Below are 17285 nucleotides of genomic sequence, written 5' to 3'. Positions count from 1 at the left end.
TATCTCTCCACCCCAGAGGCTCCCAGCCTCATTCCTAATGAAGGGCTTTTGCCCAAAATGTTAATTTTCCTGCTCCTCGGATGCTGTCTGACCTGCTGTGCTTTTCCAGCACCACTTTAATCAGCTATTTGTAAACAAAGGCAATGATGCATTGATGCTCAGAAGGCTCCCACATCGCCACCTGGCAACAGAACATCAAGAATATCAAACACTTGCCCTGCCTCAGAAGTAACATCTCCAAGGAGGGCAAAACAAATCGCCTTCTATCCAAGAATTGGCAAAGCAGTATCACTCTTCTAGTGGTGTGGACATCCAACAACATCAGTATGGCCATGAAGCTGCAATACTGCATGTCCATTATGCTACCAAATGCAATCTATCTCAGTGAGACATGGAACAGAGCAACAAAGCTGGATACCTTCCACCAGCATTGCCAATTTAAAATGATGGGCATCACATGGAGAGACAACATCACCATTTTAAAAAAATGCTGCAGAGAACTGGACAAAGGTGTCTTCAGGACATTGTGACAAGCAACTGAAATTGTAGGGCATGTATTTTGCCTCCCAGGCAAACACCTAAGAACCAGCAAAGTACATTTGAGGACCTTGAAGAGTGGAGTGCAACGTGGGCTGGAGCAAAAGAATGTTGTTGGCCAGGGCTGCTGGAGGAACCTTGCCTCCCATTGTCCAGTGTGGAATTGACGATCTAAGCCTAAGTGTTTTTGTCAATCTCGCTAGTCACAATATATTGATCACAATATTTGATCACTCCACCCTCCCCTATTGTCTCCCCTTTGTCATTCAGCACCACAACTAGACCTCTTGATATACATGGAGAACACACAGCTTCTCTCTGTTCCATCCTTGTGCCCATGCTGATGCATGAAAGAAAGTATATGAAATACTGAAACCATTGATATTTTTACTGTTTTATGTAAATTTTTTTTGAAGCCACCATTCTTGCCCCTGCTCAGTCCACTTCAGACTCCATTAGTTTGAGTGCAATCTGATGCAATGGTTGACCCATAGCTAAGTTTTTAATTTGCTATCCTGTTTCTGACTAGGATGTTGTACCCAACCTCTTCAGCATTATTCCTCACCAGTTCTGTTGCAAAACACTTGTATCACAAATTTTGCTAGACAGTGGAGAGATGAGCATTACCCAGTAGCTGTTATACAACCATCCTGCCCTGTCCTGATCAGTCTTTAATTCTCCTTGCTGACTTCTGGGTCACTGAGTTGGGTTGCTTCACACCTCATTCTATCTCTGCAGCTTCTTCAGACAAATTTAGCCTACAGTTCTTTGAGTCTGATTTGCATTGTTTCCATCCCTCCCTCCACTCAACCAAAAGTGAAATTGTCTTCCATAGTCTCTGGAAATCCTTTTTGAAACCACTCAATCTTTTGTTATCCCTTTGTTTGACTTCCACAGTTGTGTTATTTCCATCTCTTTTAACTTTGCCTTCTAATAATTCTGAGTTCTCCCTCAAAGACATGGTTTTTGGTTCTCTCACCTGTGCAACATCTTGAATATTTTGTACACTTAAAGTTTTTGTAGAAATGTAAACTGTTAAATATAAAACTAGTTGATAATTCATTTTAGGGAATTATCTGAGTCAGTTTTCTTTGTGTCCCTGTTTTGAAGTCATTACGAATATTGTAAAGCCTGGATTTGCGCAGAAGTAATTTGGTTGTGAAGGTCAAGAGCAGATGTCCCATTTGCTGCTAATAACTAACCCAATTCTAATTGCACCAAGCAGTACTTAAATTGATGTCAGTCAAGTTCATATGATTATATTGAAACGAACAGAAACTGCAGAGGCAATGAGAAGTGTTAGGCAGGCATACTTTCTGGTAATATCATACAAAAGTTGAATTAAGTTCTGCAGATGCAAAGCAAAGAGATAAGGAGGTTATTTGCTTAATTTTCACAAAATCTATTTTTGAATGATCAACGAAGTTCTTATTTTATGATACTTGTGGCAGGTTCCGTTCTCTGGGACAACTTTGTTACAATTAGTCTCCATTTACAAGTGCATCACAACAGCTCATTTCTTCCTTAGAGCAAACAGAGCTCGTCGTACTCTGACAGAGACACTACTGAAGAAGAGTCTGAGTCACTTGATGATATGGATTTTCTTACAAGACAGAAGAAGTTGCAAGCTGAGGCTAAAATGGCTCTTGCTATGGCAAAACCAATGGCGAAAATGCAAGTTGAAGTCGAAAAGCAGAACAGAAAGAAGTCCCCTGTGGCTGATCTGGTAAGTATCCTGAAATATGGAATACAAATGCAAGATTCCAAATAAACATTTGGCCTCAACAATACCTGCCTGTGATTTGTACACAAATGAAAGTACATTACAATACAAAAAATATTTTCCTCCCTGGTAACCAACAGCAACTTCAGCAATTGTCTGACTGTAGCATAAGTTTGAAGCTTTTCCATCCCTATCAGACGATTTTAAGTATGCTGATATTGTGTATGCATTTGAAATAACAAACTGAATTGTCAATTTCTCTTTGCTATCTCAATGCATTCATGTTAATGTACCAATTCAGTATGATTACATCTTCTGCCTATCACCATAATATCGCTGGATATAAACCAGGTGCTCAACGCTGCAGAGAAGGTGTAGGAATTACATCATGTTGACAAATGTGACCAATGTTTTGAATTACATCTTTCTTAGATTTTATTACAGTATGAAGTGTGGTGTGGAGGTGATGGCCTAGTGGTATTATTGCTGGACAGTTAACCCAGAGACCCAGGTAATGTTCTGGGGACCTGGGATTGAATCCCGCCATGGCAATTGGTAGAATTTGAATTCAATAAATATCAATAAGAGTTTAATGATGACCATGAATCCATTGTCAATTATCGGAAAAACCCATCTCATTCACTAACGTCCTTTAGGAAGGCAGACTGCCATCCTTACCTGATCTGGACTACATGTGACTCCAGACCCACAGCAATGTGGATGACTCTTAACCGCCCTCTGGCAATTAGAGATGGGCAATAAATGCTGCCTAGCCAGTGACACCCTCATCCTATGAGTGAATAAAGAAAAACAAAATGAGCATTTCATTCATTTGGTTTCTAAGTTTGCAATCAAATGTTTGTGTACAAATTCAAAGATTGAAAGCAAACTCAATTTGACACTAGAGATGTTGGGAGATATAACGTACATTCATGATGTGTTTTTCATTTTCATTTATCCAAGAAAATCTTCTCTGGTTTTGCTCCTGATAACTCAGCTTGAAGCATTGCTTTTAGGACAAGAGTATTATTCCAACAGCTATGATTTGAGGTTTTTACACCTTGTCTTGTGCTGTACTTTTTGATTCTGAATTCCAATGTCATTCTCTTTGCTGAGCCTGAGTTCCCTAATATCGTTCTTTTTGATCCAGATACGCTTTCAGCAACATATCCAGGCTGACTCCGTGAAGTTGTCTGTTCTTTACTTAAGTGCCTAGAAATTGTCCTTTGGCTCCAGATCATCTCCTCCCATCCAAAGCAATCAGAATAGTGAGTCACTTAGAGGGAAATATGCAGATGGTAGCGTTCTCTTGCATCTATGGTTGTCGTTCTTCTAGGTAGTTGAGGTGACGGGTTTGGAAGTTATTGCCAAGGAAGCCTTAATGAGTTACAACAGTGTGTCTTGCACATGGTACACGCTACTACTGCCATGCTCACTGATGGTGGGAAAGGAAGACTGGAGGTTATAATGATTCACTGTGACTCAACTTGGAGAATTAAAATTTAGCATTAATATTGAATACTAGGCTGTGCCTCAAACATTGGGAGTTTTCTTTCATCTAATTCTTAATACTAGCTAAACTAGAAAACAGCTCCTTTTTCTTTGTGCCTTTTTATACTTAGTTATTTCAATAGTGAAATTATAAATATAAACCAAATTTATATCCATGACATCAGAAACTGACATTGCCCAAATAATTTGGGTATGGGCTAGCTAAAAATTTGGAACGTATGCATGAGTGTTTGTTATCTGATTTTCCTAAAAGTTGTACTCAAACCAAAAATAATTTGCAGAAAACTAAAATTAAAGTAACCTCTGCAAATATGTGCAGTCTCTCCTGCATAACATTTTGATTTGATTTGATTTATTATTGTCACATGTACTGAGATATAGTGAAAAGTGGTGTTTTGCATGTTAGCCAGACAAATCATACCTGACATAAGTACATTAGGGTAATAGAATAGAATGCCAAATATGGTGTTACAGTTGCAGTGAAGGTGCAGAGAAAGATCAACTTTAATATGAGAGGTCCATTTATAAGTCTGATAATGGCGGGGAAGAAGCTGTTATTAATCTACTGGTATGTGTTTTCAAACTTTGTATCTTCTACACGATGGAAGAGGGTGGGAGAGAGTATAACCAAGTATCAACCAAATCCTGAATATCTGATTTAATTTCAATCCACTATCTCCTCTTAAACCCCAAAGTAGTGTTTAATTTTCCAGAAGCATATCAGTTCACATGTCATATTCTAAATGACTGCTCATAATTTCAAGTGTTTTTCTTTCATTTCTCTACAAATGGTTTAAGCTGTTGCCATAGGATACTAAATGCGTTTTTGCTAAATTAACTGTGACGACAGAACGCTGATGCTGAACTTCCAGTTTAGCTGAGATATCACTAAAGTGGGCAGATGTGATACTTCATTACATTGGTTTTTTCACATTATCCAACTTGAGAGAAAGTTTAAAGCTTGATAAAATTGGCATGACTTTTTAAAAATAAAGCTCTAATCTAATTATTGAAAGATCAGCAGCTTTGTAGCTCACTATGTCACTACAAATGTCCGTATACACTTATTCTTTCTGAAGATTTATCTTATGAAACACAAACCTGACAATTTGGAGAGCTCACACTCCAGTTCCATTCGCTAAAGCATGCTTAACAGTAATGGTTTGTGTAGATTGGATTCTGAATATGTGTTGGTTTGGTTACTGTAGGACACTGTGACAGGATGTGGTTTAAGAAGGGTATAAGGCCACAAAATATAAGATGGAATAGAATATCTTTTATTGTCATGTGCAGGAGCACAGTGAAAAGTTTCCAGTGTTGCCTCTCATGGCGCCATCTTAGATGCAAAAAGAGGAATAAAAAAGATGTTGCATTACCTTACAGAAATTCATAGTATAAGTTAGAAATAAGACATTGTTAAAAAGATAAACATTACAGTTAGATAAACAAATTACAGATCAACATTACATTGCAGTAGCTTGGTGTAGGGGCTTCCAAATGTGGTCTGACTGTCCTTGCAAACTGCTGACTGCCTGCACCAGACTACAGTCCAACAACAATTCCTGCTCCACTTCAGGCCTCCAGTCCGCTTCACCCCAGCTCTCAGCAGGTCCATGTTGCTCCAAGTCTCCAAGCCTACTCTGCACCACTCCAGGCCTCCAGCATGCTCCAACCCAGTTCTCAGCTGCTCCATGCCACTCTGGAAGACCATGATCATGAACATTTATGCACCTGACACTTTCCAGGCAGGGTCAGACGGGGGTGCGGGGGCTCGCACGCAATGCGCTGCTGCCTAGTTTCCTGAATGGGGAGCGGACTTAGCAAGTGCAAGCTGTGTCAATCCCATTGAACAGAATGGGGGCGGGGAGTGGGGAGGCTTCAGCAGATCTGCAGGTCCCTTACGCACAAGTGTGTGTCTGCTCAGAAACAAACCCTGAGACAGAGAGAGACACCAAGACGGCCAGAGCGAGGAAAAACGAAACTTCAGAAAATTCCGAGCCCCAAAGGCGATTGAATCAATTAACTGAATAATCAATTATCCGGATGAAATAATGCCTGCCCATCTCATTTGGACCACTGAGGTTCTTCTGTAAATGGATTTCAGTAAGGCATTTGATAAAGTTCCCACAGTAGGCTATTGTACAAAATACAGAAGCATGGGATTGAGTGTGATTTAGCAGTTTGGATCAGACATTGGCTAGATGAAAGAAGGCAAAGGGTATTAGTTGATGGGAAATATTCGTCCTGGAGTTCAGTTACTAGTGGGTTACCGCAAGGATCTGATTTGGGTCCACTGTTGTTTGTTATTTATATAAATGACCTGGATGAGAGGATGGTAGGATGGGTTAGTAAATTTATGGATGACACTAAGGTCAGTAGAGTTGTGGATAGTGACAAAGAATGTTGTAGGTTACAGAGAGACATAGGTAAGCTGCAGATCTTGGCTGAGAGGTGGCAAATTGAGTTTAATGCAGAAAAATGTGAGGTGATTCACTTTGGAAGGAGTAACAGGGATGCAGAGTACTGGACTAATGGAAAGATTCTTGGTAGTGTAGATGAGCAGAGAGACCTCGGTGTCCAAATGCATAGATCCCTGAAAATCATCACCCAGGTTGATAGGGTTGTTACGAAGGCGTACGGTGTGTTAGCTTTTATTGGTAGAGGCATTGAGTTTTGAAGCCACGAGGTCATGCTGCAGCTGTACAAAACTCTGGTGCGGCCGCACTTGCAGTATTGTGTACAGTTCTGGTCACCGCATTATAGGAAGGATGTGGAAGCTTTGGAAAGGGTGCAGAGGAGATTTACCAGGATGTTTCCTGGTATAGAGAGAAGGTCTTATGAGGAAAGGCTGAGGAACTTGTGGCTGTTTTTGTTAGAAGACAGTTGAGTGGTGACTTAATTGAGACATAGAAGATAATCAGAGGGTTAGGTACGGTGGACATAAGAGCCTTTTTCCTCAGATGGCGATGGCTTGCATGAGGGGACATAGCTTTAAATTGAGGGGTGCCAGATAATAGGTCAGAGGTAGTTAATTAACTCAGAGTGTAGTAGGGATGTGGAACGCACTGCCTGCAACAGTAGTAGACTCAGCAATATTAAGAGCATTTCAATAGTCATTGGATAGGCATATGGACGAGAATGGAATAGTGTAGGTTAGATGGGCTTCAGATTGGTTCCACAGATGTATGCAACATCAAGGGCTGAAGGGGATGTACTGTGCTGTAATGTTCTATGATTGAGAAGGTTAGTGCATGAGAAACGTCTGAAAATTGGAATAGAATAGAGAAAATGTGAAAAAGATGAAATTAAATGCTATTTACCTGAATGCAGAAAGTATTTGTGACAAAGTGGATGAATTAGTGACACAAATAGAAATAAATGAGAATGATGTAACATGATACTGTTACAGTGACATGCTTACAAGGTGACCAAAGCTAGGAACTGAATAGTCAAATGCATTTGATATTTTGAGAGCAGGTGGAGGGCTCTGTTAATAAAGGTCAGTGATGCAGCAAGAAATAATCTTTGCCCAGATGATCATGAAATAGTATCCATTTGGGTGGAAGTAAGAAATAGCAAGGGAAAGTAGTTTACAGATTGCTCACAGATGCTGCACTGTAGGTCAGAGAACACATCAATAAATAATGTTATGTTATAATTTGCAGGTAATTTTATTCTTATAGATTGGGAAATTTGAATTAGCAAAGATTGCTTTGCGAACAAGTTCATTCAGTGAGACAATTTTTTAGAACAATACATTCTGTATTGAATCACACAGCTGGCTATTTTAGAACTGGTAGTATGCAATGAGACAAGATTATTTAATGATCTCATAGTCAAAAATCCTCTGGGGAAGAGTGTTCACAACATGATAAAATTTCACATTCAATTTGAGGTTGAGAAACCTGCATCTGAAACAATTTTCTGTGTTATCAAAGGTGATTAGAAGGATATAAAGGTAAAGTTAGCTCAAGTGGAATGGGAAAAGGTTCTTGGGTAAAATCGTAGGGGCAGTGACAGACATTTAATGAGATATTTTGTAATTCTATACATAAATATTCCATTGTGAAAGAAAGACTCAATAAAAAGGATGAACCATTTGTGCCTAACTAAGGAGGGTGTCAAATTGAGAAAGAAATGTTGCAAATATTAATCATTGGTTTGATGTTGGGGGCAATTAGTAAAGAACAAGGAAAAAGTAAAATAATAATAAAGAGGGAGAAATAAGTAACTCGAGTGAATCTTTCTTATTCCTCCTTCTAATGACTAGTAAAGGTATAGAATTCAAAACTGTACACAATCTTCCAGAATAAACACAAAATATTTTGCAGAGCTTTTGTAGTGCAGAGGTATTGTCCGTATCTTGTGAGCCAGGTGGCCTAGGTTCAAGTCCCACCAGCTCCAGTGATAACATCCCTGAACTGGCTGATCAGAAAACATCTAAAAGCCAAATTCTGCAGCTGCTGGAAATCTGTAACAAGCAGAATGCTGGAGAAACTCAGCAGGACTGGCAGCACCTTTGGAGCATTTTGATCCCAGTATGACTCTTCCTCAGTTCTGTTAACAATCATCCAGATATGGTTTTGCCAGAACTGTCGCATTATTATACTCCAACAATGGCCAGAGTACTAGGAACCGTAAATGCGTACCAATCATGAGGGTATTTCGTTCTCTGACGAAGCAAATCCCAATAATGATGATACACACATCTCTAATATTTACAGATGAAACTTAAATTTGAAAAACACTTGTGCTACCTTTGTATGCTCAAGTCTGGTGTTAATCACAATTCAATGCCAAAGCATTGTATGTTTTCAAGAAGGAGTTAGATATAGTTCTTAGGGCTAAAAAAATCAAAGTAAATGGGGAGAAAGCAAGAACAAGGTTCTGAGGTTGAATGGTCAGCCATGATGAAGGACTGAAGAACCTACTCCCCTATTTTCAATGCTTCTATGTTTAAGCAAAATAAGGTTGAGCATTCATGTTGATCATCAGTCCACAACACAGAATTGGAAGTGATGTTGGGCTAGCTGGAAACGTCAATCACAGATGCTACCAGAGAAAGTTGCAAGAAAAAGAAAAAAACTGCCAATTGGAAGATTCTCCATTTGAGGTTCAATCATATTATTGCAGAAAAAGCTTTACTTTGATGTTATTTATCTATTTTCACATTGCTACCAAGTGTTGTTCAATTATCTTTAACTATAAACAATTATTTGTCCATAAGTAGATATTAATTCCAAATAAATGGGTATCAGTCCAAAATGGAAATTGTGACCATTTGCATACTTGAGTCACATTTGAATGTTTATGATCTGCTGAGCTCCCATTTTAGGCAGAAAGCAGCAGAGAATCAGCCTGGAAGCTGACAACCAGCCTGCAGCAAGGTAAACTCAGCAGGAAGGTCTCTACAATAGCAGTCTCATTCTCACTTCTCTTCAGGGGCAATATTTCCCTCCAGGAAACATTCTGAAAATGTTTCTTTGAGGACCTGTTTGACTTCCTGATATCTTGCTTGCAGGAGTGACCATGGTGGACACCTCACTAGAATGAGTTAAAAAAAAGACCAGCGTGAGACCCTGACTCTATTTATTGATGAGGTTTCTGCTGGAGTCCAATGGAAGCTTACCCTCCAGTAACACCAGCAGTGTTAAAATGGAAATGCAGCTGGAGCAAAACTGCAAATTCATCCACTCGATTTTAACTGTTCCTTTGCTCCTTTCCCAGGGATCGAATGGGCTTTGTCCTCCACGTTTAATAGTTTTGTTTCTCCTGAAGTCTGATATATTGGCAGGAGGAGGCCAAATCAACCATCTACTTCTTCTTCAATCATTATGGAGCGTTTCAATAACTTATTTTGTGTTTGCTGCCAAACAAAAGCAGTTTGGTTTCAGTTAAGATAATACAGATACCATCAAGAAAGCTTGACTTTATAACTCACCCAACAAAATATGTAGAGTGGGACTGAGAGTCCTTTTTTTGTTAAAGTAATCGTAAATCAGTCACTTCAAGTACAGGTTTGTTACATGTGGCAAAACATCAGTTTTGAGTTTGATTTGTTTTACCATAATAACTTTCCTTCACTCCATTTAAAATCTTTTCATGCTCCTGGTTCTTTGTTACTTTACAAACAGCATCTATAATTCATATTTCAGAGTATTGCGAGAGATTTTTACATAACCAGAAATGCCTGTCAGAAGTAATACTTTACACAAACATTTTATAAAATTGCCATCTTGTTTAAAGAAAACAAAAAATCAAAACTTGGGATCTGGAAAGCACTTAAGTTGGACATTATTTACTCTTGGATAATTACAAAATCCAGACTGAACCAAGTCAGTGAGTTGTGAGGCCAGAGCAATGGGGAAGATTGACAGACTGATGGAAATGATGGATCAATCAACCAGCTATCCCTTGGCATTGCAGCAATTGTTTTTAGTTGTTGCCTGTTTATTTTTCTTTTGATTGTTGGCATTAAATCAGTTCAGTGATGTTCTCTAGAGAAAGAAACATAAGAATAGAAGGACATCCTTACCTGGTCTGGCCTTGTGAAACACTGGCCTCACACCAATATAGCTAACTCCTGATGGTCCTCTGAAGTTGCCTCGCATTTAGTGAAACTGTTACAGAATAGGCCACTTGACTGTGACTAGGTTTTCATTTACAGCGTCATGGAGGTACATCCAGCCCAGTTGCTAACATCTAGGAACCAGTGCTAAAGTTAGTCAAGCTCCTCCACATTTAGTACATCAAGAAATGTCTGATGGACTGAAACAGCAAAAGCTAAAGCCTGAGAAACATCCCAGCTATCGAGTTGAAAAAGTGTCTGTCTAGCTGGGCCTTTTTGTTATATATAAATAAATATCATTCCTTTGAGGCCGTAGGTTAGCAATGGTTTGATGTCATAAAAAAAAGTTCAGTAATAATGTCACATTTCATTGCAATTGATTTTTTTTTAGGCCATTATTGTTAAGTTGCATTTATTCTTTTCCAGTTGCCTCATATGCCCCACATTAGTGAAAGCTTGATGAAGCGGAGCCTCAAGCCGACAGACCTGCGAGATATGACTATTGGCCAGCTGCAAGTTATAGTCAATGATCTACACTCCCAGATTGAGAGTAAGAATTACGTTTTCTGTTTCTGTTTAATCTGAAGAATACGTGCACAATATATTGATGTACAGGACACTCCAACACATGCAGTTCAAAAACATATTTGGGCACCATACTTTAGAAAGATTTTGAAGGCATTGGAGATGATGTAGAAGAGATTTATAGAATGGTTCTAGAGACTTCCATTCCAATGATAGATTGGTGAATCTGGGGCCATTCTATTTCGAGGTGTTTGAGAGAATGTTTGATAGAGGGATTCAAAACTATGTGGGTCTGGAAATAAGGAGAAACAGTTCACATTGGAAAAAAATTTGCAAACCAGAGGACATCAATTTAAGGTAATTGGCAAAATCCCCAGAGGGGGATTTAGGATTTAAATGGCCTGAGAGTATTGTGAAGGCAGGGTCAATTGTAGCTTTCCAGAGGGAATTAATTGCTTAAAGAGAAAATAGTTGGATTGAAGAAAATGGTTGGGGAGTGAAACTAATAGAGTAGCTCTAAGAGAATGCTGACGCAGACACAGTGGGCTGAATAATCTCCACCGTGCCGCTGTTATTCTGTGATTCTTTTCCATACAAGTAGCAATAATATGCACCGAGTCTAATACTGTAATGTACTGACGCAGTGTACAGGATCAGTATCAAATGAAAGTTTGTGTCAAATATCGAGGATATAGGAGGGCTGATGGCCAGCTCAATGAAAAACTCAGGCTTTAAGCAGTGTCCTCAAAGGAGAGAGAAGAGTGGGGAGATTTGGTGGCAGGAAGTTTAAGGGGTGGCATGATAGCTCAGTGGTTAGCACTGCTGCCTCACAGCACTAGGGACCCAGGTTCAATTTCAGCCTCAGGTGACTGTCTGTGTGGAGCTTGTACATTCTCCCTGTGTCTGTGTGGGCTTCCTCCCACAGTCGAGGGTCATGCAGGCTAGGTGGATTGGCCTTCGGAAATGCAGGGTTACGGGGTAGGGGGAGGGTCTAGGTGGGATGTCCTTCGGAGGGTCGGTGTGGCCCTGATGAACTAAATGGCTTGCTTCCATGTTGTAGTGACTCCATGAAATTAGTACCTTGGCAGTTGAAGGCATGGTTGCTTGTTAGCCTAAGCCAGTTAAATCTTTTAACTTAGAAAATAAGGTGGAGTTGACAAACAGTGCCTTCTAGCATGAGCTTCGTGATGATCTGAGTCAGGGTTTCAAGCCACAGACCAGGGAGTATAGGGCTGCTGTCATATCTTCAAAGGGAAAATTTATTGAAAAAGATTAAAGGCATTTATTAAAATTGTTATATTTTTGTTTTCAGTTCTTTTTAAGTTTGTTTTCCTTCAGCCCCTTTGGTTGGTTACTCAGGAGGTATGGTTTTCTTGGGCAGCCTTCTGACACCTTACTTTGTGGTTCTGTGCAAGATCTTGGCAAGTTATCGTAACATGAGGTACATCGCAACTGAATTGAAACATGAACTCAACTGAGGTCCATTTATGCACTTCCAGCAAGGGTCAGTAGATGGCAATCATGAATAGGAATGTTGAGCAAAGACTTTTTCTGAAGAGAGGGCACTGCAGTCAAGTCTAAATCCTAGACCAGCAGATCAGGGTTCGAAGTTCAGCCCAGAACGCAAGCCTGAGCCTTTCTGTTCTAATCACTGGTAAAACTTATTCAACCATCAAAGAGAGCCATGTCTTAATTTTGTAAAGAATTTAACAGTTCACCCAAATGTTTTGGTTGTACTTGGATGCAGCTTCAGATGTTTTCACCTTTTAACATAAGGAATTACAAATAGGTTGAAATGCAAGACTAATTAGAATTTATGTAGAACAAATCAGAAAATTCTGCAACTGGTTTGACTGGTCTTAACTATACTGTTCCAGGTCAGCTTATGCAGCTTTTTATTCAAGCAAATGATAAGTGTGGCCTGTTCCAAAATTGGTAATGCAGTCCAGGAACACTGCTACTGAGGTTCCTATCTGCTTTTAATGCAACATCACAAATATTTTCTTCAGGTTCTTATGATGTACATTGCTTCCTACAGCCCTCATTATCAAGTGCAGTTCATTGTAATGTAATGTATTTTAGATATTCCTACATAGGACATTGTAATTAATATCTATAACAATATATTTTGAGTATTGTGCTCAAATTTGGTCACCACACTATAGTAAGGCTGTGGTTGCTTTGAAGAAGGTGAAAGAGAGGCTTACCAAGATGGACAAACTGAGATTGTTTTCACTAGAGCATCTGAGGCTGAGGGGTGACCTGATAGAAGAATATAAAATTATGAGAGGCATGGATCGGGTGGTTAGGTCAGTGTTTTTCCCAGGGTAGAAATGTAAAACAGAAGGGGGCAAAGTTTTAAGGTGATGGATATAATAGCAGTGTTTGAGAGGCATTTGAATAGATGCAAGAACAGGCAGGGAATAGAGGGAAATTGAAGATGTACAGACAAATGGGATTAGTTTAGAATAGCATCATGGTCAACACTGACATTGTGGAACAAAGGGCCTGTTTCTGTGCTGTACTGTTCAACGTTCTACGTAGTACATGTGCACAGAATAAGAATAACACAAACACTGTGGTAGATTTTTCCAGGGTGTGTCACTACTGATTTCGTTGTTAGCTGTCTCACCTCTGGGACTTGCGCATAACAATTTCATCTGATGCTCAGTACTCAGGGAGTGGTGCACTGTTGGAGTTGCCATGTTTTTGATGAGAACTTTAAGCAGATACCCATCTTTCTTCTCTGATTAATGTTTCAAAGTCATGATTATCTAGTCATTGTCATATTACTGTCTGTGGGAGCTTGCTCTACACAAGTCAGTTCCCAACATTTTAACATGAACTGCACTTCAACAGTTCTTTGTTGGGAGTGAAGCGATTTTAGTGTTTAGTGAACTGGAACGATGCTATGTCAGTGGAAGTTCTTGTTTTATTTCAGTGCTCAAGGGAGCAGAGTATTTGAAGGAGAAAGAGAGGAGTGCATCAGAGATTAACACAGTTAGAAAATGAATAAGGATGAGGAGTGGTTGCTACAAAGCAGTTCATTCTCCAGGCAAAAACTTGGAGGCAGCTAGGCCTCACTCAGCCCAGAACTGGTATGAGTGAGAGTGAGACCAAGTGTTAAGACAAACAAAAGTAGGATAGTAGACTGCCATAGAGAAGAATAACATAAAGGTCGATGGTACAACAGATGCCATTTTAGAGCATGTGACTGGGAATAATCAAGGACTGATTTTGATGGAAAGACATGATACCATTCCATTTTCAAAGTGGGCAGGACAGGGGATGAGAGTAGAGACAGTAATGGCGAGGGAAGAGATTAACTTGATGGATTTTTGAAGTTGAGTTGAGGAGATAGGAGGCAAAAGTGGGCTTGATATAGAAGTTCAGCCCTGATCTCATAGAATGGTCTCATGCTCTACTCCTGCTACTAATTGTGTTCTCACAATAAGGTTGTAGAGCAGTCAGGTTAACATAAAAGTTAAGTGGCAATGTCTTAGTGTGGGAACAAATTTGGATGGCAAGGACAGGGTATTGTTGAGAGGAAGAGAATTCACGTTGGGTGGAACAGAGAGACATGGAAGAGTCAAGCCAATGGGTGCATGGGGGAGAAATAACCATGAAAAGCACACTGTTAAAGATAATAAACGTGTTCTTGTGGAGATCTAATTATGATGCTTAGCTACATTACTATGGGTCAGGACTGGAATTTGCTTTGTACAATTTGCCATATAGTTAACACAGATCAATTTGCAACATTGCAATTTTCTTGCATTATTAGAACCAGGTACATTTTCTAGTCTTTTGACTAGCTTTCAGATCTTTGTTTCTTTTGAATTTTTATGGTGTTTATTAGTAGTCATTACATGGCTAATGGGAAAGAATCTGAATTGATTTAAATCCTCATGTGGTTTTTTGGCCTGCAGTTCAGTAAGTTCAGTGCCAACCTTGAGTTTTGTGTACTTGTATGTATTTTTTAATAGATTTCACCTTTTCACAAAAAGCAGTGAACCATTTCAAATCACACCATACAAATGGCATGCATTGGATGTGCTTCAGTTATGTGTATTGTAGTTTTATTTGGATACTAAACACACTGCTCTGTTACTTGCAGTAAAATAAGCCAAACAAAAAATATTTCCAATTATTTGGGAGGGTAGACAGGTTAAACAGTAACATTTGGAAACTGGAGCAGAAAAGGAATTTATTTTTAACACCACACAAGTATTTTTCAATGTATATGGTATTAGTTTTGTGACTTGCTATCAGAGAAACATTCACTTTTTAGAGAATTGAGAGCATCTTTTGCTGTCTAATTGCTATATGGCATCACATATGAATCTCTGTGGAGCTTACTTGTTATTGTACTCAGCAGGGTTGAGTCATTTTCCATGATACAAGTATTCAATAAATTAGAATCTTTGAATCCCTACAGTGTGGAAACAGACATTTCAGCCCAACAAGTCCACACCAACCCTCTGAAGAGCAACCCACCCAGTACCATATTATTTTACATTTGCACCTGACTAATGCACCTAACATTCCTGAACACTATGGACAATTTAGCATGGCCAATTCACCTAACCTGCACATCTTTGGATTGTGGGAGGAAACTGGACCATCCGGAGGAAACTCATGTAGTCACTGGGAGAATGTACAAACTCCACACAGACAGTCACCCAAGGTTGGAATCAAACCCGGGTCCCTTGCGCTGTGAGGCAGTGGTATCACCTTTTGCCCCAAACAATGTCAACCCTCACTTGAATAAATTTCAAAATCTAGAACAGCACAATATCAAAAACAGTAAGAAGGTCAAAGTTGTAGGACATCTGCTATATAGTGATATGAAAAGAATCCACTGGTCTCGCGAATTGAGTGTTTTGGGTGACTGGGTGATTCAATTTGAGTTACTGTAATGGAAAGTATTTCTCTATTACTTGTACAATCTATCCTTTCTCCTCCCTGCCAGTTTATGATTCATGCGTTGCACTATGAGAAAGCTTCACTGCACCCACGTATTAGTTATGCTGTGTGAATAATTCACAATTGTACATGGACTTGCATAAGATTCCACTGTTGGGTTGATGATTAATGTCATCCTTGAATATCTCTCAAAGTATTCATTGTCAGATGAGAGAATGAGTTTATTTTTAGGATTTGGTTCATTGGATGGATAATATGTGATAATTCAGTGATACACAACAGAAATTAAAGGGTTACTGTTTCTTTCCTGTTGATTGCTAAGCAGATTGCTGGTTGTGCTTTGCCTTCAATTTGTGGAGTGAAAATAAAACAGTTGGATTTACATTAACTCTTAATGCATTTTTGGCCATTTTCTACTAATTTCCATATGAATCTGTCACAATGATTCAGCATTTTTAAGGCTTGGTAAACCTCCACATAAGCAATATTCTTAGTATTTTAGGAATAATCTGAGGGGGGATCACCTCATTTGACATTAATTCTAATGTCGATATGTGTCTTCGGTATATAAAAGAAGATTTGTTGAAAATGTGCCAATAATATCCTCAAAGAGGTGCACATCATGATGCATTATATTTTCAGCTTGACCAATTTATGAGCTCCGAAATGAAATTTAACAAGCACCCTCATGAAAGTATACCATTGAAAAATTGGAGAATCTACCATTATATTAAACATTTTGAAATGGCTTTACTGAATTATTATTGACAACTAGACTAAAGTATATCTGGGATTGAGCAGATAAAAATGTTCTAGCTTCAAATTATAGCATGGATTTAATGTAAGTTATACTTCTGTCTCCTATTAAATCTGGCGTCCTTCAACAGATTGAGTGTTTTGGTACTACAGATAATTGTAAAAAGCTAATTAGTGTCAGAGGTAACATGGGATTAGACAAAGTGGTTCATGTGGAGAAAAACACTAGTTCAGGCTTGAGGTATTACAGTATTCTATTACAATAGCTAATACACATTAGTGGTGATTTGTGTTTTAGCAGTTCAATCCCATTTCAATTTAGTGGCATTTTCTTCATCAGGTTGAGTCAGCAGTTTATTCCTGTGATTAAATTTGTGTTGTTGAATGTATTCTACCATGCATTTTTAGAGCAAAGTTTCCATTAGATGTAGGAAAAATTAATAAAGTGCAAGTATGAAGGTTTGGGTTTTTGTGTCAAACATAGGACATTTAAAACAATCTGCACTGCTATCGATTTGAAATTTTTTTAAAAAGTCATCACTTTATAAAAGCCATTTCATTGGAAAAGAATCAAGGATTAACCATAACAGTAATTAATAAAATCCATGAAGTTATTTTCCCCCAAATTCCATCACAGCTCACCCAAGTGCTTCCTTTTGAAAAAGAAAACTTAAAGAATTAGACAAAATTAATTTGGAATAGAAATCTCAAAACATTCTTGTATTATCCTCTTCAGGA

At 38.8% G+C, this 17285-nt stretch overlaps 1 protein-coding gene across 5 annotated transcripts in view; it reads left to right on the top strand.

The window, feature by feature from the left end:
* schip1 (schwannomin interacting protein 1) overlaps positions 1–17285 on the top strand; it is an 829255-nt gene that overhangs the window by 792348 nt on the left and 19622 nt on the right. For all 5 annotated transcript variants that reach the window (XM_072572731.1, XM_072572732.1, XM_072572733.1 and 2 more), the window contains 2 exons: positions 2066–2263; positions 10767–10890. In XM_072572731.1, coding sequence (XP_072428832.1) covers positions 2066–2263; positions 10767–10890 — 322 coding nt within the window. The remainder of the gene's footprint in view (positions 1–2065; positions 2264–10766; positions 10891–17285) is intronic.

The sequence above is a fragment of the Chiloscyllium punctatum genome, chromosome 6 (genome assembly GCF_047496795.1).
Source record: "Chiloscyllium punctatum isolate Juve2018m chromosome 6, sChiPun1.3, whole genome shotgun sequence".
Classification (NCBI taxonomy): Eukaryota; Metazoa; Chordata; class Chondrichthyes; order Orectolobiformes; family Hemiscylliidae; genus Chiloscyllium; species Chiloscyllium punctatum.
Note: the sequence above shows the minus strand (reverse complement) of the source record. Positions and strands in the feature narration are given on the sequence as shown.